Genomic DNA, 23,748 nt, shown 5'->3' with positions numbered 1-23,748 from the left:
TCATGGATGCTAGACCGAGGCCCAGACAGTAACTGACTTTTTCCCAGTCATGGAGCTTATGCTTGTGAATGTAACATTTGAACAAATAGAAGGTATACCACAAAGAAGTGGGAGACAAAGAGAAAGAACGGAGGAAGATTAAGCACAGAGCTCAGAGGAAGCTGCAGGCACTGTTTGTTTCCATCGAGAGCAGTGGACGAAGACACACCCGCCATGTTGGGGTTGTCACCAAAAGCCCCAGATGGAAAATCAGTGTGAGCAGAAACTTACTTGATTTCCTCTAGGTACACTGCTCCTGTCTGGGAAATCGTAAATGTGATAAAACTTGCATTCATTTAGTTACATATTTGCTTTACTTTTATTCAGTTCGAGACTACACGAAACCACAAGAAGGCTTTCTGCGGCCCGTATTTGCTTCATGCACAAAGTGCTTCTGCCCAGAATCGTTTCCTGTCCAACAGGATGTGCATGGAATAATTGTGATTGTCTTCTGAGTTATTGTTAAACTGATGGCACATTTCACCACTCTGTGATCAGTGTGCTGTTTACTGCCATCCAAGTGGCAGCCTCATGACAGCGTCGCAGGTGGAGAGCACCCGGCCGCGGTGTGCACCGCTGCCCCTCGCCCCACCTCCTTCCCTGTCCTGGGGGCTTGAGCAGGCGACAGTGGAAGTAGCTGAAACACCGTGACAGTTCGAACCTGCCACCACACTCGCTTTATTTACCCTCCTGAAGGCTGTGCAGATTCCACTTTCAATCACACATTTCTCATTTTGGAAGCAGCTAAAGTGTGCCAGTTTGAACATACTAACAGTTTAAAAATGTGTTGCTCTCTAAATTGCTTTGGGCAAAAAAGCACATTTGAGAAGGAGGTGGGGTTTTACTTTTATGCAGAACTATTTGCAAGGAGGAGACAGGGGTCTCCATAAATAGCTGTCACCCTCAACAAACGTATATTTTGTAAAATCAAAACTCCTTATTTCTGCTAAGCATTTTTCCACTGAAACATTTTAGTTGGGGCTTTCAGAGAGAGTAACGTAATTTTACCTGTGTTGTGTGTGTTGTGGTGAATTTCAGAACGAGGTCCGGTTTTAATTACGAATCACTAAATCAGACGCACAAAAAGCGCTTTTCCTGCTCCCCCACCCCTGAGCCAGCGTCACGTTGTTGTTCTGTCTGAATAACTTACATCTGTTCTTTTATGCTCTTCGCTCTTCCGTGGGGTACATAATTATAAGGTGCACTCAGTGCGTCCTTTCATGCTGACAAGCGTCATCTCTGAAAGTCTTGATGGGTGAGCATGGATTCACCAGATTGCTGTCAGAGAAGAGGGCCTCACATGGCTCTTCTTCAAACCCAAAGGCAGAGCTGTGTTTTAAGGTGGCACCAGGGTTTACGGCTGACGTCCTTGTGCGTCGCCTCAGAATTACGTGCGGTCCAGACTTTATCATTTTTCACAATGTTGGGAAATGCATTCTCAACAATTATCTTTTAAAAATGCACAGCATTTTAAATCTTTAATGAAACCCTGGTCTCACAAGAGGACATTCTAGTGCTGGACGTGAAAGAATAAAGACCTGCACACGTCTCATTAGCGAGCGGCTCTCCCACACAAAGGTGAGAGTCCGCCCTGTCTGCTGGGGTGGTCTCTGCGGTGCCTTTTGGGGTGTGTGGGAGGGGAGGAGAGGGATGAGGTCTTGGCTGACACCTCGCCTGCTGGCTCCCTGTCCTCGTAGGATGGCCACGGTTTGGCGTTGAGGGGAGAGAGCCCCGTTCATTTGACAACCCTCAGACCAGGCTTTAATCCTGTTTGCTTCTCCAGGCTTTGTTCTCCTGTTGTTGTTTTTTTTTTCCCCCTGCTTAGTCAGTCTTTGAGTTAAATGTTATAATTAAGGTCTTTTAAGCCAAACTTCCCCTATTGAGGCTCGCAGGCTGCACTCGGACAAATCAACTGGCCGGAAAACCCACGACTCGTTCTTCTTTGTTTGTTTGTTTTCATCTCTCGTCTGGCACTGTAGAAACAGAATAGGAAATTAGCTGCTGGAAGGCTGGGCCCCGTCTCCTGGGAAGTGCTTGCCACACTGGGCCGCAGACTCCGGCGGCATGACTCAGCTGTGCCTGAGCCCCTTTTGGGGTAAACAGAAACGAGCCCCCTGTGAGAGGAGTTAACTCTTTCTGGGAGGCAGGACCCTGAGGAGTTGTTCACGGGCCTGGGGGAACCGTGGCCTCACCCTCTGCTGAGATTGCAGCTTTCACCTCTCCCCAGCCCGGCGCCTGCAGTTCTAACAACTGGGCTCATTACCTTGAGCCCTGCACGTGCCCTGTGGCTGGGCTCGGAGGCCGTTCACGCAGACACGTGGCCAGCTGTTTGGCAAGCACTCGCATCCCCGGAAGTGTTGCCGGTGCTGGTTGGGCCGCCCTCCTCTCCTGCCCTCATCCCGCCCTTCTGCCTCAGCCTGGCCTGTTACGTGGGTCAGTTCACATATTGGCATCTGGTCTCTTTGGTCTACTGGTCTTTGTTTCTGCTGCTGCCACTCCTGTTCCGTCAATATCAGGTGTAGAAAAAGCATTCAGACATGATGCCCAGGCTCCAGGCTCCAGACCACCCGGGCTCCACCTAAAACCCCAGCTCGAGTTTGAGCCGGGAAGGGCAACAAAGAAGACCAGCCTGCGTCTTCTCACTTCTGAGAGTGTGTCACTGTCGCATTCAGCGCAGGGCGAGCCACCGTCACCTCCTCCTTAACCGCCGTTTTCCCTCCTCATTTTTTGACCAGCTTTTTAGCTAAACTTGTTGCTGTAATGTCGTTTCTGCAGATGGATCACGACCCTAGGAATCCTGCATATATCGCCACCCAGGGACCACTGCCTGCTACCGTGGCTGACTTCTGGCAGGTGAATCTTTTTTCATTAAAATTGTGTTTCTGAAAGTAAGATCTTAATCAATTGATTGTGAATAACGCCTTGGGTTTGATTAAGCCAATTCACACTTGTTTTCAGGTGCTCGTCCGCCTAAAGGAGCGAAAGTATTCCTCTCTCTACCTTGAAATAGTCCCTGCCGGGGTTTTTCTGGGAAAGCCAGGAAGGGACCCAGGACTAGCCAGGGGCCCACTAGTCTCTTTGAGCGTGTTAATACACAGGTGCCGTCATCTGCATTTTCTGGGTAAGGCAGGTGAGCATCCGGAGTTTATATGACTCACCCGAGCCGGCACCTGGAAACTAAGAACATGTCTGCATGGCCCCCAGCTCTTTCCTTCATGCTATTTAAGTAAAACCCCTCAAACTCCCATGTTACGTTGTTCAAACTTGTCATCGTGGCGTAGAACCATTAAACTTTGGCATTAGGACAGTCCTGAGGACAGGCTGTCCCCACCACCTGTGAGACGCTGTTTCCTCCGTGCTGTGCCTACCGAGAGGTGGTCCAGACTGCGTGAGTGCCTCTGGGCACAGGGCACACAGCACCCTCGGGCTGTGCAGTCCTGGGGCAACTGCTCCTGTTGCAAGTTCTTCCTTACGCCGTGCAGAACTGCTGCCTGAGATGTGAGCCCATCGGACCTGGCTCTGCTCTTAGGATGTCGCTGAAATGTCATAGAACCCAAGGTCTGTTCACTGCAGTTCACCAGCTACAGCTCGGGCTTCTCCTGCTCGGCAAAAAGGACAAGAATATCCAGAGTCATGTGGCAGAATGAGGACTACCAACAGAGTTCCAATAGCACCAGAGTTTCCATTCTGCCATCACCCGTTATCTAAAATGTGCGTGTTTACATATGGCATTTAGGGCCCCCAGTATGAGTTGTTTTATTTTTACCAACCTCAGATCCTGCTCATTATTTCGCATGTGCAAGACTTCACTCACCAACAGAATCACAACTTCTTGAGGGCATGTGGACACTTAACAGCATAAAAACTGCTCCCATCCACCCTCCACTTGCTGTGGACCAGGTCCTGTGTTAAGGGTTAGACGTCAACGCTCTCCTGACTCTGAGATGTTCCCCACTGTGTATCTGTTTCTGTGCCCAGATTTCCCTCCTCTTAGGTCACCAGTCATTCAACTTAGAGGCCACCCAACCAGTGTGACCTCATCTTGATTGATTCCATCTGCAGAGTCCTGTTTCAAATAAGGTCATGTTCACAGGTTCCGGGGTGGACACGAATTTTGGGGAACACTATTCCACCCATTGCAATGGCTAAGAAGAAAACAGACATTGCTTGAGCACCTAATATGGCGCTTTTGTGACAGGGCAAGTGGCCAGTGTGGGAGTCCAGAGAGAGGCCGCCAGGCAGGCAGGGTGGCGAAGGAGGGGCGGAAAAGCACCGAGAGTTCCATGGTCTTCAGCAAGGGAGACATGGTCGGCCTAGCATGTCCGGAACGAGGAGGTCTAGAAGACGGATTAAGAGTGGCTCCTCTGTCTTCACGTGAACGTGGGACATCTAGAACATTCTCTCTGTAGGATTTGACTCACAGCGCGAGCCCTTCCACCTTCGCCACACTGCAGAATTTCTCACGCGTGACGTGGAAGGAGCCTTGCGTATGTGTTCACGGGTGCGAAGGACTGAGGTTTCTCTGAGAACAGCTGTTTGCCTGCAGGGAAGTGGGACCCCTGCACCTGCCAGGGCTCATGGGGCCTGCAGGGGCTTTCACACGGCACCAGCGGCCTCGAAAGGAGAGTCAGGATTGCTTTTGTGGAGAAGTCTGAAGGCGTAAGCCAGGGCGTGGAGGACCGGCTTTGGGTGGCAGGAGTAAGGGACTGGTCCTGGAGGAATTTGGCAGATCCTTGGCATTTCTGTCACCATTTCCTGCTCTCTTCCCAAAGCAGACGTCACTAATAGCCTGTGGGACTGCCCCAGCTGACCCACATGCAGCTCTGCCCTCTCCCTCCACATCAGCTGTGACGAAGCTTATCTGCGAAGGGAGTCTGCTATTTGCCACCCCTCCTTTCCTATTTTTAGGATGAGCTGGCAGAATGACGTTCTCTCTGCAGTGGTAGCTTCCGGGCATGGCCGCCACGTGCTGGGTGTGCCTGGGAGGCACAGAGCAGTCGTCTCTTAACCAGAAATTCCGCCAAATTCAGGTGCGTGAGGAGTGTTTGTGGATGTGAAATACAGAGCGGGGTTACGTGAGGTCCCTCGCGCTGGGTGTGGCAGTGCCGTGGCCCAGGAACTGGGCGGTCACCACAGGACTTGGACTGATGGCCATTCCCTGGTCACACGAGGTGGCGAAGCCCAGAGGAAACTCGTGAATTTCTAGGCTTGTCCACCTGCTGGACGAATGGCTAACTCTCAGACAGAATCAGAGACTGGACGCCTCTCCCGGCTGGCGAGATGGGACACAGACCCCGTGACAGAGCAGCCAAGCGCTGGCTCGAATCAGCAGGAATGCGGTTGGTTCCCAATTCCTGTTAACATTTATTTCTATTATTAACATTTTATCAAAAGAAGTCCACCCGTCAATTTCTATTTTGCACTTTCTGAAAGCGTTCTGCCATGAAGTCTTAACTGGGGGAAATGCACTTTCTCCTCTCCAAAAGTGATAGGCTCAATTTACATAAAGTTCTTGTTCTTTAGCACCCACAAATGATGGTTCTTAGGATGGTCGAGAAAAAACCTGAGCTAAGAACTATAAGAGACCCACAGAATGTAAAGATTTTTCCTTCCAAGTACTTACTGTGCAGTGGGGGGTGAGGCAGAAACACAGGAGAAAGGTAATTGAGTTAAACAGAAGGGTGAGGGAGCAGGCCAGGGCGCCCCCAGCCATGCCGAAGGCCTGAGGCTGTGGAGGTGACGGTGTCTTGGAGCATCTGTGTGCACTTGCAGCACTGGGTCCAGCAGAGATCAAGTTGGAAGACACAGCCCTTTTCCGTAGTGCGCTCCCACGCTCCCATCTCCGGACAGACAGGCTCTTCTGGTCAGCCGACAGATGACCACTTTGCAGGCATCGCCATCAAAGCTGCCAAGAACCAAGCCGGAGCCTCCAGAGGTGACCGAGCCTGGTGTCAGTGGAGGTGACGGGCCCACACCACCTAATTAAAACCCCGCAAAGCTGACTCTGCTCTGCCAGCGCCTGCTCATCACCACTCAGACCCCACTCCACGTGCGGGCACCCCATGCCATCCCACTGCTCCCCGATCTCCAGGATGACCAGGGTCACACAGTCCCTCTTCCTCCTGAGACCATGGCAAACCAGGGCTTGTGACTTACCCTCAGTGGCATGACTCCAAGAGTGCTAGAAGGTCCCCAATTCCTTTCCCTCTGTGATGCTCGCAATGACTCGCCCTTGGTTGTTCATTCCTGTATATCCTCTGGGTAGCCAACAATGAAAGACAGGAGCATTCAGAGATTTTGCTGATTCTGGAGTGTCGAGAAATTGGGGAAGGGAGAAATTTACTTAGGATCCCTGTTAACTTACAGGTTGGTTGATTTTAAAGCACATTATCTGATTAAAGGAAAATACAAGAATTGAGGACAGTTCACTGCTCAGGAAAAACTTGAGTTTTCATTACCTGAGTTCATAGGCACTTTAACCACATGCCCTAGATTTTCCGGGACACTTTACTTAAAATATTTAGCCTTGTTGAATTTTCTCTACATAAATTCACAGCTCCTTAAAGATAAAAGGAAACTTTTGTCAGGCCATCTTATCTAAATTCGGGTTTGAAAACCATGGCCCCTGCAGGGTTGTGCATGGTTATGCCTGGCGAGCATGGCAGCAAAAAGTTCGTGAGTCCTCTTCTGACACAGGCCACAGAGTCGACTTAGGCTTGGTTGAAAAATACATATCCTGAGTTTCTTTTTTAACTGATTTTTATGAATCACGGCTGAAAACATCCTGACTATTCTGCTGTTACGTGTAATGCAGGTTCCCTAGTCTGCCTGTCTGTGTCTGCCTGCCTTCCCCCGCCTCCGCCTCCTCCGCCTCCGCCTCCTCCTCTTGATTCACAAGTGGATCTGATGCCTTTATATCAGGTCTTGATTTTGAAAAGGAAAACGGCAGCCTAACAGTGGCACTTCTATCTAAAGGGACAATACGCATATTCAGTCTGAAATGGGAACACGGGCCTCAGGACTCGAAGCGATTCTAAGAGACAGCATCCTCGGGCCCAGGTTGCTTCCTATATAGTCAAATACTGACATAAAGCCCTCCATGGTGACTGCACAAGTGTGGATAGAAAAGAAGTCCAGTTTGTAAGTATGTGGCCTAGGTAGGGAAACCCCTAAATGACACAGTAGGCAAGCCCCATTGAAGCTGCTTGACAAATAAGCAGGCCATTCTTTTCAAAAGAACTCTTACTTGATTCCAGTGCAATGGCAAATGCTTCTTATTTAGATGCTTTCTCCTCCTTGCCTGGGCAAAAGTATTGCTGGTGGAAAAAAATTCCAAAAGTTGCTGCTGTTTATCAGATATCAAATCGTACCTGTGTGACTGGCTGGGGCTCGGGTCCCATCCGAACTGCTGCAAGGTGCGCGTCCTGCTGCTCGGCCCCAGCCGGGCAGGACATTTTATCCCAGCACTGCTACCGTGCACGTCGGCTTCCACGACCTCACTGTTCTATCTCTAAAGGAAGCCCACGCTGACACGTTCATTTACTGGAAAACAGATGAGGTAGGTGTGTTATGAGTCATTTGTGGAAGACGTAATAAAGATTTCATTACCCTTCGTTTACTTAGGTCTCCATCTCCGAAGTTATGGTGTGACCCAGCGCCTGTGACTCTGTGACTGGTACAGAACAGGGCCGGAAAGGGCTCGCGATGTTACGTTTCTTAAGACTGTCCTTTAGGCAGGGTGAGGGCGGGCTTTGGAAATCTCTGCCGCAAAAGGTGTTACAGACACTTGTTTTTTTCCTTCTTTAACCTATTTCAGACCAAACGGTTACAGCTGATTGACATCAATGAGCTCATGAGGAGTAACATGAAGTGCTCTTAAGCCTTATTAACTGACTCATTATTTTTAAATATGAGTCAGCATCTTCATCGCTGGGGTTCAGTTTATCTCTGTTCACCCCATGAGAGGAAGTTTACAAGGGAGACGACGGTGCGCTCAGGACTGCAGGGAGAAGCTCAGCTGGGTGGAGAGAGGCTGTCTGCATATCCAGCAGCTGCAGCATGTGTGCAAACAGTTCATGTGCTTTAACAAAAACCTGCGTCTCTCTGCGTGAAGCAGGTCCTGCGAGGACCTCTGCCAGGCAAACCTTTGATAGCATATTCTTTGAGTTATCTCTTTTTACAGAAATATTCAAATGATCTCTTTTGAAATTATCGATTGTTTTCAACTAAGCACCAGCCATAATCAATCTCTATGCTAGATGCCTTGGAGGGTAGAAATGGCAGCCAGACGAGTGTCTAGTCTTCAAGGAGGGGACAGCCTGGTAGAAGACAGCCGTGAGAACGTAGGTGAGCGTAATGCAAGCAGAAGGGACACATCACAAGAGGTCTAGTCAGAGGAAGGAAAGGTTTTCTGCCTGCAGGGACCAGGGTGCTTTGTAGAGAAGATGGCCTGGGCGTTTTACTGTTTCAGGTTGATCATCTTTCCTTTTGTCGGTTCTTAGCGGGGCTTTGAAAGAGTTTTGTTTGCTAAATATTTAGTATGTACTCCAAAAAGACTTGGCATGGAGAGACCCTACAGCTCTTTCCATGTGCTTTAATTAGCTTAATTCGTGAAACAGAGTTGACATTTTCAACGCCCATGAAGGATCTGAGGGATGGAATATTCGGCCACATGTCAACGAGTGTGCTGGTGTCCTGGGGCTGCTGTGACAAATTACCACAAACTGGGGAGCTTAACACAACAGAAATGCGTTATCTCACGGTTCTGGAGGCCAGAAGTCCAAAATCAAGGTGTTTGCAGGCCCTGCTCCCTCCGGAGCGTCGAGGGGAGCATCCTTCTTCCAGCTTTGAGTGGCCCCAGGCGTTCCCGGCTGTGGCAGCATCAGCCCAGGCCCTGCCTCCTCATCACACGGCCCTCCCCCGTGTGCCTCTGTCTTTACATGGTGCTTCCCTGTTCTCATAAGGACATCAGTTTTATTGGATTAGGACCTACCCTAATCCAGTATAGTCTCATCTTTTTAACTTGATCACATCTGCAGAGACCCCATTTCCGAATAAGGTCTCGTTCACACGTACCAAGGGCTAGGACTTCAGCATATCTTTCAAGGGGACACAATTCAACCCATCACAGAGGCAATATGGATTTTTCTTATCAACAACGTATAAACGTACTCAGTTGTATCAAATAGCAGCCAAAGTCTGTATTTCGTGTCACTTGGGACCACTCTCTGAACTACTTAGTGTCAACTTCTCCACTTGCTGCTGATGACCATGGACAGGTTCCCATTCTAAGTAGCGTCAGCTGTGTTGTCATCATGAGAGTCTCCTCTGTGTCATCTTTGAGTGGCTCAGCCTGAGACGGGCTCACAGAGATTGGCAGCAGGTGTAGCCACAGTGTTCTGTGGTAGCTGAGAACCAGTGAGCTGGCCGTTTGTGTTCCCGCGGCAGCAACCACCAGTGCAGTTGCCAACGCTCCCACCCCCCGGGCACTCCAAGTGACAATGTTCAGGCATCCTGGGCTTTCAAGGGGGACCTCCAAGGAGTAAAGCTGTGTTTTTGAGAAGAAGCTCACCTAAAAGGTGGGCTTTCCAGCTCTTCTCCGAAGCACAGTGACAGTAATTTATACTCGGGATCCAGCGCTTACAGCTCATTTTTAATCCACTTTGGCAGCTTTTTTTGATCCAGAGATGGAAGCACTTACTTCCTGTTTGGGAAAAGTAATCCACTTTATGCCAAATGAAGGCAACGTGGGCAGGTCTACGATGGCCGTGGCTTACTTCAGGACATTCCCACCACGCCCGCTGGTGACAGGGACCTTGAGTCACCTCTGAGTCTCCCGATGCACACCAGGTGCTCAATAAACCAGAAGATGACCGTGCAGGATGGGTTCTCTGATACTTAACCAAACAGAACTGCTAGAAATTGCCGTTTCTGGTATTCAAGCATTCGGCTCTTTCATTTAGTAAACTGCCTATTTCGGTGGACTACACCCAGATTAGGTAGGGACTCTGGGTCGTAATTTACTTCCTCGAATAGAAAGGTTTAGATTTCTCTAAGATTTGTCACACAAACAGCACCCTCCTAGTGTTGGGTACCAACCAAGCCAAGGAAGACAAAAATATTGAAACTACTCCCTGTTCAGAAATGGAAACTGAGTTAACTGGAGTTTCCACGAGTACCCTATATTCCCACCAAAATCCACACTAACTTGTTCAGTGTGTTCTGATGTGGAGCTGGGCAGGGACGGCGGTGGGAGGTGGGAAGGGGGTTGGTGGAACACTGGCGTGTCCTGTGCCCCAAGTCAAGGCACCTCGAGCTGATGTAGCCAGAGCCACGAACGACATCATGACGCAGGAGCCCAAGCGGGCTGCCTGGTTTGTTTGATTGAGTAAATTCCCCTCTCTGCTTTTACACACGGTGACCTAGAAAGAAATATTATCCCCAAGAGTGCCTTTGGGATTGTTTGTTTAAATTAAGTTTCATTTGGATTTAATCTTAACCAAACCTTCAGAGAGCCAGGCGGGCTCCCTCGATGGAGGTGCCGCCTGTGTGGACCAATGAACACGGCCGCCCGCCCGGAAGGACCCCTCTCTAAGTGAGGGGGCTTCCTAATGTCACACTTGGGTGGCACAAGCAGAGTGCCAGATGATTAGTTTATGGTCTAGATCATTGTATTTTTATTACACTCATAAAATCTGTGTTTCTCCTCATTTTCGTAATGGCTTCAATGAGCTTCTCCACCTTCCAAAGGCACATTAAATTGTCGTGTGCTGGAAGGCCCTATTCAGTGGAGCAGGTTTGAAAGCCTGCAAAGCTTGAATCAGACACATGCTTTGAATTCTCGTCTCGTTGTTGGATTTGCACTAGGAAAAAGGAAAGTATATGGGTTTGAGCATAATTCATATTTATTTGTGGACTTTTTTGTAAACACTTCAGCAGCATCCATTAAATTCCAACATAAATGATACTCGATGAGGTGCCCTAAGAGCATCGACTGTTTCTATCTCATGGGAATATAAATCAGTGTTAAAAGAGGAAAACATCGTGCACATGTCGGATTTTTAAAATGTAATTTAAAAGGGGAATTTAATAACATGAACATGAAGAGAAAGCATTTTATATTCAAGATATGTGGATTTTTTAAATGACAAGATCTTAATTGGATTGTTATATCTGTACTTAAAAGAAATAGAAGCTCTCGGATACTAAATACATCAAAATGTGGTTGCTTATATATTTTTCTGTGGAGTTACTGTAAGCCACTGCAGGAGAAGCAGACCCCTCTTACTCTGTAATTTAGTGTGCTAATAAAAGTCTGCACTGCCACCTCAGTGTTCCCCACAGAATTAATGGGTTTTCGTAATTATGCTCTAAGTGTTAATACGCAGGTTCAGGGCCACAGAGTTGCGAGCTGTGTTTGGAAAGCAGTTGAGTGGAGGGCTTTTCTCCTTTGCCGTTTCTCTCTGGTTAAATGTGCGTGCATTAGTTTACTGTGTCTCAGAGTTGTTTTCTAATGTGGCTATTATGAAGTATTAAATCAGTTTGGGACTTGCTTTAATTTGAATAGAACTGCTCTATTTTGGTGTAAGTAAGTGAAATTCCAGTGGCAAACCGTGGCTTTCTGGAATGCACTTGGAAAAGAACCCTTGCAGGGCCTGCCTCCAATAGGAGAGCTGCTTCACAGAGCAAAATGTTTCCCTAGTCACGCAAAATAACGACAACTACCGAAAAATGAGCGTGTCAACCGATCTCAGTTTGAGGGTTAGGGAGAGGCGGGCGTTCATTCCGGCGTCAGCCCGCCCACCCTGGAGGAGGGAGCATCAGGTGTGTGTTGTCTGTTTCTGTTGCATTATAGAAAGTTTCCCTTACAAATCAGAAGTTGGGAAGCCAAACAGCTGAGCATGGAACTGAGGAGGTTTTAAAAGGCGTGCAGTGAATTCACTGGGTTCTTTTTTTAATATTTCATGGAACATGCAAAATCTGGGGCCAGCGTATTCAGAGATGCGAAAGCAGCTGCAGAGTAAAAGTGTCTAGTGAAAATGAAATAAATTTCCTGTGAATGGAATAAATTTGGACTGCTCTCTGAGTGCAGTAATTACACGTGTCACGCAGTGAGGAGCCAGTCACGCCGTGGCCGTGGGTCTCTCTTTGTCTGCAGATGGTGTGGGAGAGCGGCTGTGTGGTGATCGTCATGCTGACCCCCCTCTCGGAGAACGGCGTCAGGCAGTGCTACCACTACTGGCCGGACGAAGGCTCCAACCTTTATCACATCTACGAGGTACCCACCAAGGTGCCCCCCACCCCCGGGGCTCGTGGCAGGGGCTGTGGACCTACCCAGCGAGGGGCTCGGGCCACTATCCCCACTGAAGCCACACTGGGCAGTCAGGTCCCCACCAGGAGTCAGCCCCTTGGGGGAGGCTGGTGAGCAGACCTGGGGGCCAGTTGGTGCCAGGCGTCCCAAGGACCCTGCGGTCAGTAGACAGCCAGACCCTCCAAACAGCCATGCCCTGGTGACTTGGACTCTGGCATAAATGGCATGGTTTTCATTTTTAAAGTTTTATGAATCCAAATGCAGACAGAAAGGACAAAAAAAAAAATGTACTCACGGGGTGCTCCTTGAGCCAGGTTCCCAATAACAGGCCGTTTAGTGGGTCCATTTTCAGAAAGAACCCTGCCATGATGCTCGTTGCTCATGGCTCCCTGCCTGCACCCTGCATATCCCCACTGGTCTGTTCTGAGGTTTGTGTCACAGCATTTGACCTTTTTATTTGAGGGTCACCTGCTGGCAAGCCTATTTCTCTTGCTGGATTTTCTATCCACATCAAGAAGGAACTAAGAAAACCTGAGCAGTTAAACCAGCAGCAGATGCATGCTTCAGCTCTATTTTGCATTAAAATTAGTCAAAATGCCAAAGGCTCCCAGTAAGAACCATGTTAGAAGCTTAACGATTAATCCTGAGTCGTATAGTTGTGGCTCTGGGGTCAAATGGGCTTAAATCTGAGAAAAGCTTGCGCTCAGTCACGTCAGTGTATCTGCCAGGGTCCTTTGGTCTCCTCTTTCTACATCCAGGTAATGCCGTCTGTGCTGAAATTTAAGTTAGAGTGGAACCCCATTGGTGTTTTTGTTCAAAGGTATAATTTTTCTGCGGTGATTTTTCTTGAAGGTTTATATGGCTTAGAAATACAAAAGACAAAACTGGAATAGTTTTGTAACATATTTTTCTTAAAATTTGACTAATATGTCCCTAGGTGACATTTACAGAAATCCCACAGTTAGCTTTTGTATAAACCGTGTTGAAATTGAGAAGGCAGGAGGGGGCTGTTGAGCCAGTTGTCAACCCACCTGGGATGTAAAATTTGTCATCCTCGTGGTGTCTACCCTTCTCTTCTCAAAGCGGCTCCGTGCCGGGCGATGCTGAGGCTCCGATGCCCATGCCTGGCTCTGTCTCCCTGTCCGCCTTCCCGCCCAGGTGAATCTGGTCTCTGAGCACATCTGGTGTGAGGATTTCCTCGTGAGGAGCTTTTATCTGAAGAACCTTCAAACCAACGAGACACGTACCGTGACCCAATTCCACTTCCTGAGCTGGTATGACCAGGGAGTGCCTTCCTCCACGAGGTCCCTTCTGGATTTCCGCAGGTATGACAAACAGCCCGCGAGCAGCTAACGCATTTGGAGGGTGGACTCAGATAGAAGGGAGCACGGTTGAGTAGCGGGTCTCCTTGTGGCTAAGCTGCCGTTAGCTGTAAGATGTGCCATCTGTTCTGTATTTACGTATTGTAGATATATTTACATTAGGGGAGGGGAGGGAAACCATATTAACTGTACGTACTAATTGCAAGATGTTTTCTAGTTTTAGGGGTGTTAAAGCATGAGGGGGGAATAGGTGTCTTAGAATCGTGGAAATATGGTCATTATTTTTGATAAGATTCTTCGAGTGATGAAGAGTCCTAAAGTTTATATTTCACAGGATATTGATGAATAAAACCCAGATTTTTAGTTTGGATACTCATCTGGTTAGATATGACGATGAGATTTAACAGGCGTAGGCCCACATTCTAAAATGGATCATCTTGGATGAAAGCCTGGATATAGTTAGCACATAACTGTGTGTATTTTTAGTGCAATTTTGAAACTGACAGTTTAGAAACATCCAGTATTTTGTTCACGCTCTAGTCAGTTAGTCACCCAATGGGTTGTCTTGTTTTAAAGCGTATGTATTGAGCTGTTGAAATGAATGCTAGACTCCGTCTTGCAGGAAGATATTGACAATGCAGAAAAACAAAATTTAAAACGGAAGCTTTGATTGTACGTCCGAGTTAGGGATAATAGTGGGCTAGCACTGGCTATTTAATGGTGGTAAGTGAATCAACAACTACGAGAAAGTGAAGGTGTTGAACAGCATCAATCCCAGGTTCTAAGTTTCACTGAGCCTCTCTTACACTGAACTAATTGGAAACCCACCTAGGAAGGAAAACAGATACGTGTTCAAAACACGGAATTAGAGAAGAACAAAATGCTCTTAACTCCAGCCTTGTACATAATCACAAAGTGACTTGTATCTGAATGGCTGTGCATCCCTGAGTCCACAGTTAAGTAATTGGAGGGAGGTTGAAAAGGCAAGTATTGTCATAAAGATGGGGATTCAGGCTTATCTCTAAATTTTTTGAATTTGTATGTTAGCGATTCTTAAGGTTATTGGGATGCTATTTCTTTTGCCTTTGAGTCTACTTTGAAAAACAAAACAAATTTTTGATTTGAGTAATTCTTTGGCTCAAATAGCATATGAAAGAGGTCAAAGAGAGACAAGCATTGGTGTCACAGCCGTAATACACATTCGGTGACCCCATCCCCTCTCCATCGCCTCTCTCGAAGAGCAGAGGGGGGTGCCATGTGTCGACTCCCGAACGCATCCTGAAACTGTGCCTACACACAATGCCTTCCCAGTCCATCCTAATTTCCTGGCCGTTTTATACATTTTCTTGATCAAATTTATCTCGAAAGCCATGATATCTAAAAATCTTACTTAGGGCACATTTCCTGAGATAACGTCTTCAAAAAACAGTTGTTACTGGCAAAATGGATGAAGCTACAAAGATGGCAGTTCACCTGAATCCCTGTCTTTATGCTCATCCGGCGTGTTTGAACATATATGCATATGGACTTATTTCCATATCCATATCCATGTATGGAACTGAGGAATACGTAACCAACCCTCTGTGCTTACGATTTGTCATGAAGAAAAACTCGATTCCCAAAATCCTCTTTCTCCAGAGTCTTTGGAGATAGAGCTCATGTTAAAAGGAACACAAACGAACCCCCTAGACACAGTTTTGAAAGTCTCGTTAGAATGAGAAGCCTTTCTGGCTCCTCTTCTTTGGCACTCCCCGGTATTTCAAATGAGGCTGCCTTTCATGTACTAACTGACGATGGGGATGAGCAATCACATTCTTGGAGAACATCGTGCTTAGGCACGGATTGCTGCTTTGTGACTTCCTATGTAAAACAGCCACCCAGGTCTCAGGGATCGGAAAGGTGAGACTGCTCCTGAAGCCACGGTCATTTTAATGCAACAGGGTTTCTCGTCCTCCTTTGAACAATAGACCAGCATTCATTCTCGCTCTGGCCCAGTGTGTTCGTCAGGCACCGAGATGTGTAATTAAATATTTCTGGAGCCCAGAGGGAGCACATTTACACTTTAAAGAGAAACTGCTAAGCTAAGAGATAATTAGCATCACTTGTGAGGGCTTTGCTTTTAAAACATTATATCTCTCTCTCTTTCTCTCTCTCTCTCTCTCTATTATTCTCTCACTTCTTGCTGTGTGCAACGACATTCACTAACGCTGCTCACTGTAAAAATGGACAAACCCTTACCTTGCCAGCTAATTAGCGGTGGCCAGTGTCATTTTTGTGATGTTGCAGCTAGTAATATGAGCCCAGTTGCATAGTCACAAAAGTGATCATTGGAAACTGTGACTGTACTGCAGGGGCAGTGTGGGAAGCCCCTTTTCTGAGCTTCTAACGACCTCTGACCTTTGCTTGCTGTTGGTTGCATGACGGTTCCTTCTCACTCAGTGACCGTGGGTTGGTTTGTATTACTAATTGTTCTTTCTCAGTGAATGCCTCCTGCTGAAGTGTATATAATATCCGTGTTTCCTAATGTGTGCGACCTTTGCTTACCGATGATTTGTTCTGATAGAGCCAAATGAGACAGCCATGTATGGCTCGCCTTCTCGATAATCCGCGTCGCTCTCTCGGGTCGACCAGATGAACGCTCTGTTGACTATGCGGTGCCTTCGCTTCTCTCTCTGTGATGTTTGACATTGTAATAACACAAGCACATGATTCTTTGTAAATAAAATTCTGATCCAGAGCAGCACAATGTATTTACACCGCTCGTCTCCTTGATTGCTTGTGACTGTTTGTAAGTAGGTTTAGCAGGGGGCGGGGCTGGCGTGGATATTAAAATGACCGCGAAACCTTCCTCGGTCCTGCTGAGGCAGCCAATCACAACATGTTGAAGAAAATAGTGTTTAAATATACCATAAAATAAAGACAGGAATTGCAGGAATGCAGATCAAGTTGCAGCTAGAGTAGCCAGTTATTTGCTTTTTAGCAACATTTTTTAACCAGGGAGGTTATTCTGACTGCATTTTGCCAAAGAGGTGGCCGACCAGCTGTAAATGGGCCACTGCTGTCCCGCTAATTCCTTACATTTAACTTCTCTGAAGCCAGTGCAGCTTAATGAAGAGTATCTGGTTGTTATGTTTATTTTTTTAATGTACTTTTTTTGTGCTTGGTCCCTTCAGGAAAAAATGACCCAAACCTAGTGATTGACCAGTGTGTGAACATGCAAAAGTTGAGTTTAGTCGTTACAGACACAGACTGGACTGTCAAGTCCAGAACAACAGAACAAAGCTGAGGGAGCTCCCATTTAAAAGATTCCGTGGCTGAGAAATTTTCAGTAAAATCTTCTGTTTGAGAGTGAAAGGCCTGTAAAAATAAAGCCACATTAGATCTGATCTGCCCGTGGAGCTTGCTTGGTCTGCACACACACGCACAGTGCATGCACACACATGTGCGTGGCCACACACACACATACACACAGACCTGGTTGAATTAGCGGGCTTCTTGTTGCTCACACTTGAGGTGCATCCCGGAGTCTCGCATCTATTTTATCCAAGTTAAAGCTCACTTTGCCTTTACAGCCCAAGTCAAGAATAGGAGGTTTTAGAAGGAGAAATGAATGGATCTATTTTCCAATCTGTTTCATTCTCAAAGGGCCAAGAGTTTTAAGGCATCCTGGCGTACACGTTGACTTTAATGAGTTCACTTTTGCTTTCTTTAACTTTCCCCCTAAACCTTAACATGGTGGACTACATCAAAGGCAAGAAAAGGCTCCAGCAGAAATGGTGACCTGTCCGTGGGGACACGGACAGCTTGTTTACCCGTGTCTCTGGGCCTTCTTGTTTTTAAGGCATCCTTGGGTGGTCTGCAGGCTTTAAATGCTGAGCGTTTTCAGAGACAGGAGAGCAGCCACAGATCGCATGCTGCCCTGAGTGGGCTTGGCGCGCCCGTCTCGGGGCTGTGTCTTGTCTCAGCTCCAGGCTCTGCTCCTGCATCTTCCACATGCTGTTCGAGGACAGAGGCCCCACTTCAGACCTCGCCTCATTCTGTTCACTCCACGAGGAAGTAGAAAAAACAAAGCCACTCCGATGTTTGGGCTCCATGCCATTAAAACGTCCTCTCAGTCCATCAGTCAGCTACTGCGCTCACACCCCCCAGCCCCATCCTCTGGGTTTTTAAGGTTTTGTAGCAAAGCAACCGCTGATCGAATTTTCACTTTCAACTGACGACTTCCACACTAGGCAGGCAAGCCTTTGCAAGAATGGACATTGTCCCATTTCTGGTACAAGGAAAAGATTTTTTCTGTACTGTCATTCTTCTTCAGATTTTACTTCTTGTCTTGTATTGTAGAAAGTCGTACGTCACACTGAGAACACACCCCTTTCACATGCACGGTTTTTCCTCCCGATAAACCAAGATTCTGTCTTTAATTTTCTTTATTCAGAAATATTTTACTGAGAACTTTGGTGTACTTTCTAAACATGTTTACTTGTTTCCCTGACTTAAAAAGATTTTTGAGTTTATACAGTGAATTTTAAATCAGCTGTTTTGATTTAGGGCTTGGTTACAAAATCTTAATCCAGGCTTTTTGTTGATTTTCATGAATTCTGATCTAAACTCTGCACAACAGAGTTGCTTTTAAACATACTCAAATTCTTAAAAGTGGAAAGACTCATCTTGGATGTAATTGAGGTTTCTCCGTAATTTAGATATCCTTACAAAATTGACAGATCAAAGAGGATCTTTAAAATGCTATTTTGAGATAATACAGTAATATTACATCCCAATATGATGTCTAGCCTATAAGAAATTTTGAGCATAAATTGCAAAATTCAAAAATTTCGGTGAAGAATCTTGACATGCATATCACAAAAAAACAAGTCAAATCACCTGGTGCAGTGAAAGAAAGAAAGGAGGAGGCCAGACCCATTGACCGAAGGCCTCGAGGTCATTCTTGCAAAGGGAAAAAGAAAACTGTGAAAATGTAAGAATTGTTTTTAAAGCTCTGTTTAATAATTTAATATTGAAAAATAAATCTTTGGAAATGTGTGTGTAATTGTTATTTTCTTTGTCAAAACAGGCTATTGCAAAATGATGTCCAAGATAGGGTCTCTTTGCTTTGGCTTATTTGTTAATTTGGATCTCATCGTGCAAGAGTCATAGTTCATAACCATAATTTCTGTGTCTCTTTTTATTTCAGAAAAGTAAACAAGTGCTACAGGGGCCGTTCTTGTCCAATAATTGTTCACTGCAGGCAAGTACAACTTTTAACACAGATTAAGAAGTGTTCACTACCTCCAGAAATAAACTACAATTAAGTATAGGAGTTGAACTTTCTAAATGCTTAATAACTACATCTCACTGGCACTTCTACAGGAAAGCAAAGATGTAAACTTAATTTTCTATGCCATTTAGCTAGAGGACGCTGTGTGTTTATTTCCCTGCACGTGGTGTCTCCTTTCTGGCCAGCCTGGTGCTGGGCACCATCATCCGCTTCCATGTGTTTGTGCCCTACCACCTCGTCTTTTTCTTGAACCCTCGCAGTGCCACTGCGTGAACACTCTGAGACCATATTTTTGATCTACTGCATTGTCTCAGCCGCCAACATGCTCAGCTGAGGTTTGTGGCCCTGCACAGATGGTCAGAGCACTCAGGGCCAGTTAGGAACAGGGACAAACCTGTAGCTACAAGAGGAATGGCCGCCTCCAGTGTGTTAGGAGTCTGGGCCTTTGGGTGAACATCCGGTGCTTCCACCCACACCAGGAGGATAGTCCACTCGAGACAGCTCCCTCTGAGTGGGGCTCTTCTCCTGGGCTGGATGCCCACCTATTTTGGGTGAAGAACTCGACTCCATTTTCTAGAACTGTCTTATAGAATGTTCCTTTCTGCCTGGGATAAAAAGGAAATGTGTCTCCAAAGATCAAACGCCAAGTCTGTTGATTCATTCAAAAGCGAGCATGTCTGTGTGTGTGTGTGTGTGTGTGTGTGCGCGCGCGTGTGCACACACATGCCCGTACATGTAGGGTGTTTCTGTGTCAGCTGTGGGAGGGGAGGAGGAGAACAGAGTGTGGTTTTGGATCCTCAAAAAGTAGAATGGAACATCTTTTACCCACAAATGTCCCGGACGAGCTGCAGGAAGCGGGAAGGCGTCTGTGGCAGGTCTCAGGGTAGTGGGTGCAGAGGAGGGAGCCCTCCCAGCGGACAAGGGCACGGTCAGAGGGCCGACAGGCTCCGCGCATCTCCTCCTGATGCGGTCAAGATGGACACATGGACACCTTTGAAGGTGCAGCGTGTGGAATGTTTAGCTTTCCAACTGCAGCTTTTTTCAACCATTTGTTTGAGAAAACACGTTAAAGCCGAACCCAGTGATTCTCTACCGTTAAGAAGAACATCTCAAACTCATGTAGCTCGGTGACACATCCGTGTGGGGAAAGAAGTGGCTTCACGCGTTCCTTATTAAAAAAGGATGATGCTGGGGCTACTTTTCCTCTTCATTTTCTTTCATTTGCTGTTGTCGAGGCACAATTCAAAACATTTTTACAACTCCAGTCCAGATGGTAAATATTCCAGTTATAGCTGGGGGATGAGGAAGAGACGAAAGGAGGCTCTGACTAAGTGACAAATGACACCTGTGCCTCCACTTCTGCGAGGGAGGGGCACGGTCTACCGGGAGGCGCCAGCCCCACGGACACCCAGCGCCCTCTCTCTGCCGGGAGGGCACCCCACCCCAGGGCTCACAGAGAGGGTACCTGCAGATACTTTGAATACAAGTGCCGTCGACTCTAACACAGCCACATATTTCTTTATTTCGTTTTTTCCTGATAAAATTTACCATATCTTTGGCCAAAGAGGGGGGAAAAGAAGAAAGAAACAAATCTACGCAGGCACAGTAGCTAATCCACAGTGCTGCTCCAAGCTTAAAGCTCTCCCCCTCCCCCTCCTCCCCCTCCTCCCCCTCCTCCTGCTCCTCCTCCTCCTCCCCCTCCCCCTCCTCCCCCTCCTCCTGCTCCTCCTCCTCCTCCCCCTCCCCCTCCTCCCCCTCCTCCTGCTCCTCCTCCTCCTCCTCCTCCCCCTCCTCCCCCTCCTCCTCCCCCTCCTCCTGCTCCCCCTCCTCCTCCCCCTCCTCCTGCTCCTCATCTCCATTCCCTTCCTCCTCGCCTCTCCCACCCTGTGATTCTTCCTCACTCGCTTTCTTGCTTTCTCTCAAATTCACAGCCGTCCTCTCCCCTCACGAGCCCCACTTAAACACAGAAGGAAATAAGCTGTCTCTGGCTTTGTTGGGCGTGGGGATAACTGTTTTCATCTCTCTCCTTCTGTTGACAGCGACGGCGCAGGCAGGAGCGGCACCTACGTCCTGATCGACATGGTTCTCAATAAGATGGCCAAAGGTGAGACTCAGAGCTCAGAGCCGGGATGGCGTTGCTATGGCAACCTCGGGTGTAATATTCACAGAAGGCCTTGGAAAAAATTAGCCAATTGTTGTCCCTTCCCTGAATCATATGAAAGCTGTTTGCAGCAGGCACGGTTCTTTCTGAGGTTCCTTCTTTGTTCCCAGCCTCCACCCAGTGTCCAATACTGGGCTGAGCGCACAGGGGGTGCTGGATAAGCACTTGCTGAATATGTTACGTATTAACATCAGCATCGAGGAGAAGGCAGCCTTTGGACCCTTAAAGTCGTGGCAGTTCAGAATATCCCTGAAGTGTTTCCTATAACCCTTCCCTGTTATTGAAACTCTCTTTGCAGAATATCATTTAGGTTTCATTCTAGAGTCACCTAAAATCCCTGGTAGTAATTGTCGTCAAATAGAAACCACCTTGTCTCCAACACACCTTTCAAACACCCCATTTTTAACATCTCTTCATCTAAATGAACCCCTGTCTGTGTTCCTGAATCTTTTCCTCCCCAAGACAGCACACGGGGCCTTAACCTTGAAGCCTCATCGTGGCAAAACCCCTGGTGTGTGTGGAACTGAGCTGCCACGATGCGTGTTCTCGCTTTGGGCGAAGTTGATGGGTCTGTAAGGCATCTCTGTAGAGACCAGAGAGAGCGCTCCACAGTCGAGTTGGGAAAAGACTCCTGTTGGACCCGCCTCCTGGAGAGCCACATGCATGTGAGCCGGGAGCCTGGGGGCCGCTGCCGTAGGGATGCCTGTCTAGACACTCCGACCCAGCAGAGCCCAAATGTGTCTGAAGAGACGCCATTTTTCTTGTGATGTGGTCATCGTCCCCCGGAACCTAGCAAAGAACGCTGACATAGGCAGCCTTTTATAATCTCTTTCCCACCTGTGAATAAATCCTTCTGTCTCAACATGCATGCGCACACACCCACACATATGTTCTTGCATGGAAACCTCCACCTCCCAGAACATGCCTTCTTTATCCTTTGCCCAGAAGTAGGAGCAGATGCTGATTATAGAAGTGAGTTTTTACACATTTTCACACAAATATCAGCCACTCTAAAATAGACACTTTCCTTACTCCATTTTCTTCTGGTTAAAAGAAAAATACAACACATGTTCAGCCCAAGGGGTAGACGTGTGAAGATAAACCAATAGCTCATTGATTCACACATGAGGACTAGAGCGCTTGAGTAAGTTATCTCACACCCTCCACCCGTGGCTAGAGGACCGGAAGCGACTCCCCGGGCTCTGACCCCCCCAACCCGACGTCTTTGGGTGCCTCTGCAGGCGCCGGGGAGACTGTGGAATTGCTTTTGCACCATCGAATGATATTGTAAGCACCTCAGTCAGCTTCGTGCTGGCAACAGGCAAAGACACAAACTGACACAAAGGACAGATGCTCCAAGATGGCTCTTAATAAGTTTTTTGTTTTCAGATCATAACATAATCCTGACTTTCTTAGTTAAAAGGTCATTTGTTCCCTATCCATTAGTGCCACTGTGTCTCATCAAATGCATCTCTTCATTTGCAAATGTGCTCTTCCTGGGAGCCCGGAGCGCTCAGTGGAATTTGTATTTCTTCCCTTATCATCCACCCTCCCTTCTCCATGTGTCAGGCACATGATATTTCCCTCCTATTAAACCACAATGCCTTCCAAAGTCTACAGATCATTGCACAGATTCGAGGTGACGCCTGTGTTTGTAAGCAGAGTGATAGAATGCACCACTGAGTGCAGTCACATTGGAATGGAACCTGACTCATCCCCAGTCAGTGGGGTGGGGGCTGCCGTTTTCTCAGGATTGTGGGGTTGCCCTGGTGTCCACCTAGTTGATGTGACAGAACCTGGGCTCTAAGTGACCCAGGCCTGTTTCACCCAGGAGCAATCGTGGAGAAGCACGTCCCAGCCTGAGACCCCAGCCCCGGGGCAGGCTGACTTCATCGTCCGCACCTGCAGTCCGCAGGCTCCTGTCTCCCGGCTCCGTGGAGCCATGTAATGTCAAATTCCACTTGAAGTGTGGGCGGGCATTCAACAATGCCAGCCCAGCCATGTGGAACTGGCCAAGGAGGGCAGGCTCCAGGCTCTTTCTGAGATTGGTCACCCCTCATTCTGTTCCTGACCTGCTCCCCTCTGCCCAGGGGGTGTGCAGTGTGAAATCCTCTGACCCGGGGCCCTAGCCGTGGTCTCAGGGGAGATCAAAGGGCAGGGCGGCCCCTCGGCCGGCTGAGGTGGGCCTTTCCCAGGCCGCCACACTGAGCGGCCGCCCAGGGTTTTGTTCTGGCGCAGCCTCGCTCGGCCTGTGCGGCCCCGGCTGCCTTTGTCTGGCCTGAGAAGCTGGAGGCCCGCGCTGCAGACCCCACGTTCATCAAATGATCAAAGGCCCAGAGCCTGGACACGAAACCTTTCTTCCCGTTTCCTTTTCTCAAAAGGAATGAATTGCTCGAGGACCAAAGAATGCCTTTCCAAAGCTTTCCTGGGCAGCCCGGCGCTGACGTGGAGCTCTCCAGGCTGAGCGCAGCCCTGAGAGCACTCGCGGCCCAGCCCAGCTGCCCTGTTCACACAGGCGCCCAGGGATTAAGGCTTCAGGCCTGTTTCAGGCCTTTGAGAAGAAACGGGGAGTAATTGAGGTCCCTTCTCCGCCGTCTAGTTTATTAGCAAGCAGACAACAATGCAGTTTGAAATCAAAGTC

General features: G+C 47.9%; 1 protein-coding gene and 1 non-coding gene across 5 annotated transcripts in view; both read left to right on the top strand.

Moving 5' to 3' along the window:
- The window catches only part of PTPRN2 (protein tyrosine phosphatase receptor type N2), a 931,942-nt gene that overhangs the window by 887,302 nt on the left and 20,892 nt on the right, over window positions 1–23,748 (top strand). For all 4 annotated transcript variants that reach the window (XM_070266124.1, XM_023640190.2, XM_070266125.1 and 1 more), the window contains 5 exons: window positions 2,815–2,892; window positions 12,197–12,316; window positions 13,508–13,674; window positions 18,863–18,916; window positions 20,986–21,050. In XM_070266124.1, coding sequence (XP_070122225.1) covers window positions 2,815–2,892; window positions 12,197–12,316; window positions 13,508–13,674; window positions 18,863–18,916; window positions 20,986–21,050 — 484 coding nt within the window. The remainder of the gene's footprint in view (window positions 1–2,814; window positions 2,893–12,196; window positions 12,317–13,507; window positions 13,675–18,862; window positions 18,917–20,985; window positions 21,051–23,748) is intronic.
- MIR153-1 (microRNA mir-153-1) lies at window positions 15,935–16,001 on the top strand. The gene has a single exon (NR_032820.1). It is a non-coding gene; the product is annotated as a microRNA mir-153-1 (primary transcript).

The sequence above is a fragment of the Equus caballus genome, chromosome 4, assembly GCF_041296265.1.
Source record: "Equus caballus isolate H_3958 breed thoroughbred chromosome 4, TB-T2T, whole genome shotgun sequence".
Taxonomy (NCBI): domain Eukaryota; kingdom Metazoa; phylum Chordata; class Mammalia; order Perissodactyla; family Equidae; genus Equus; species Equus caballus.
Note: the sequence above shows the minus strand (reverse complement) of the source record. Positions and strands in the feature narration are given on the sequence as shown.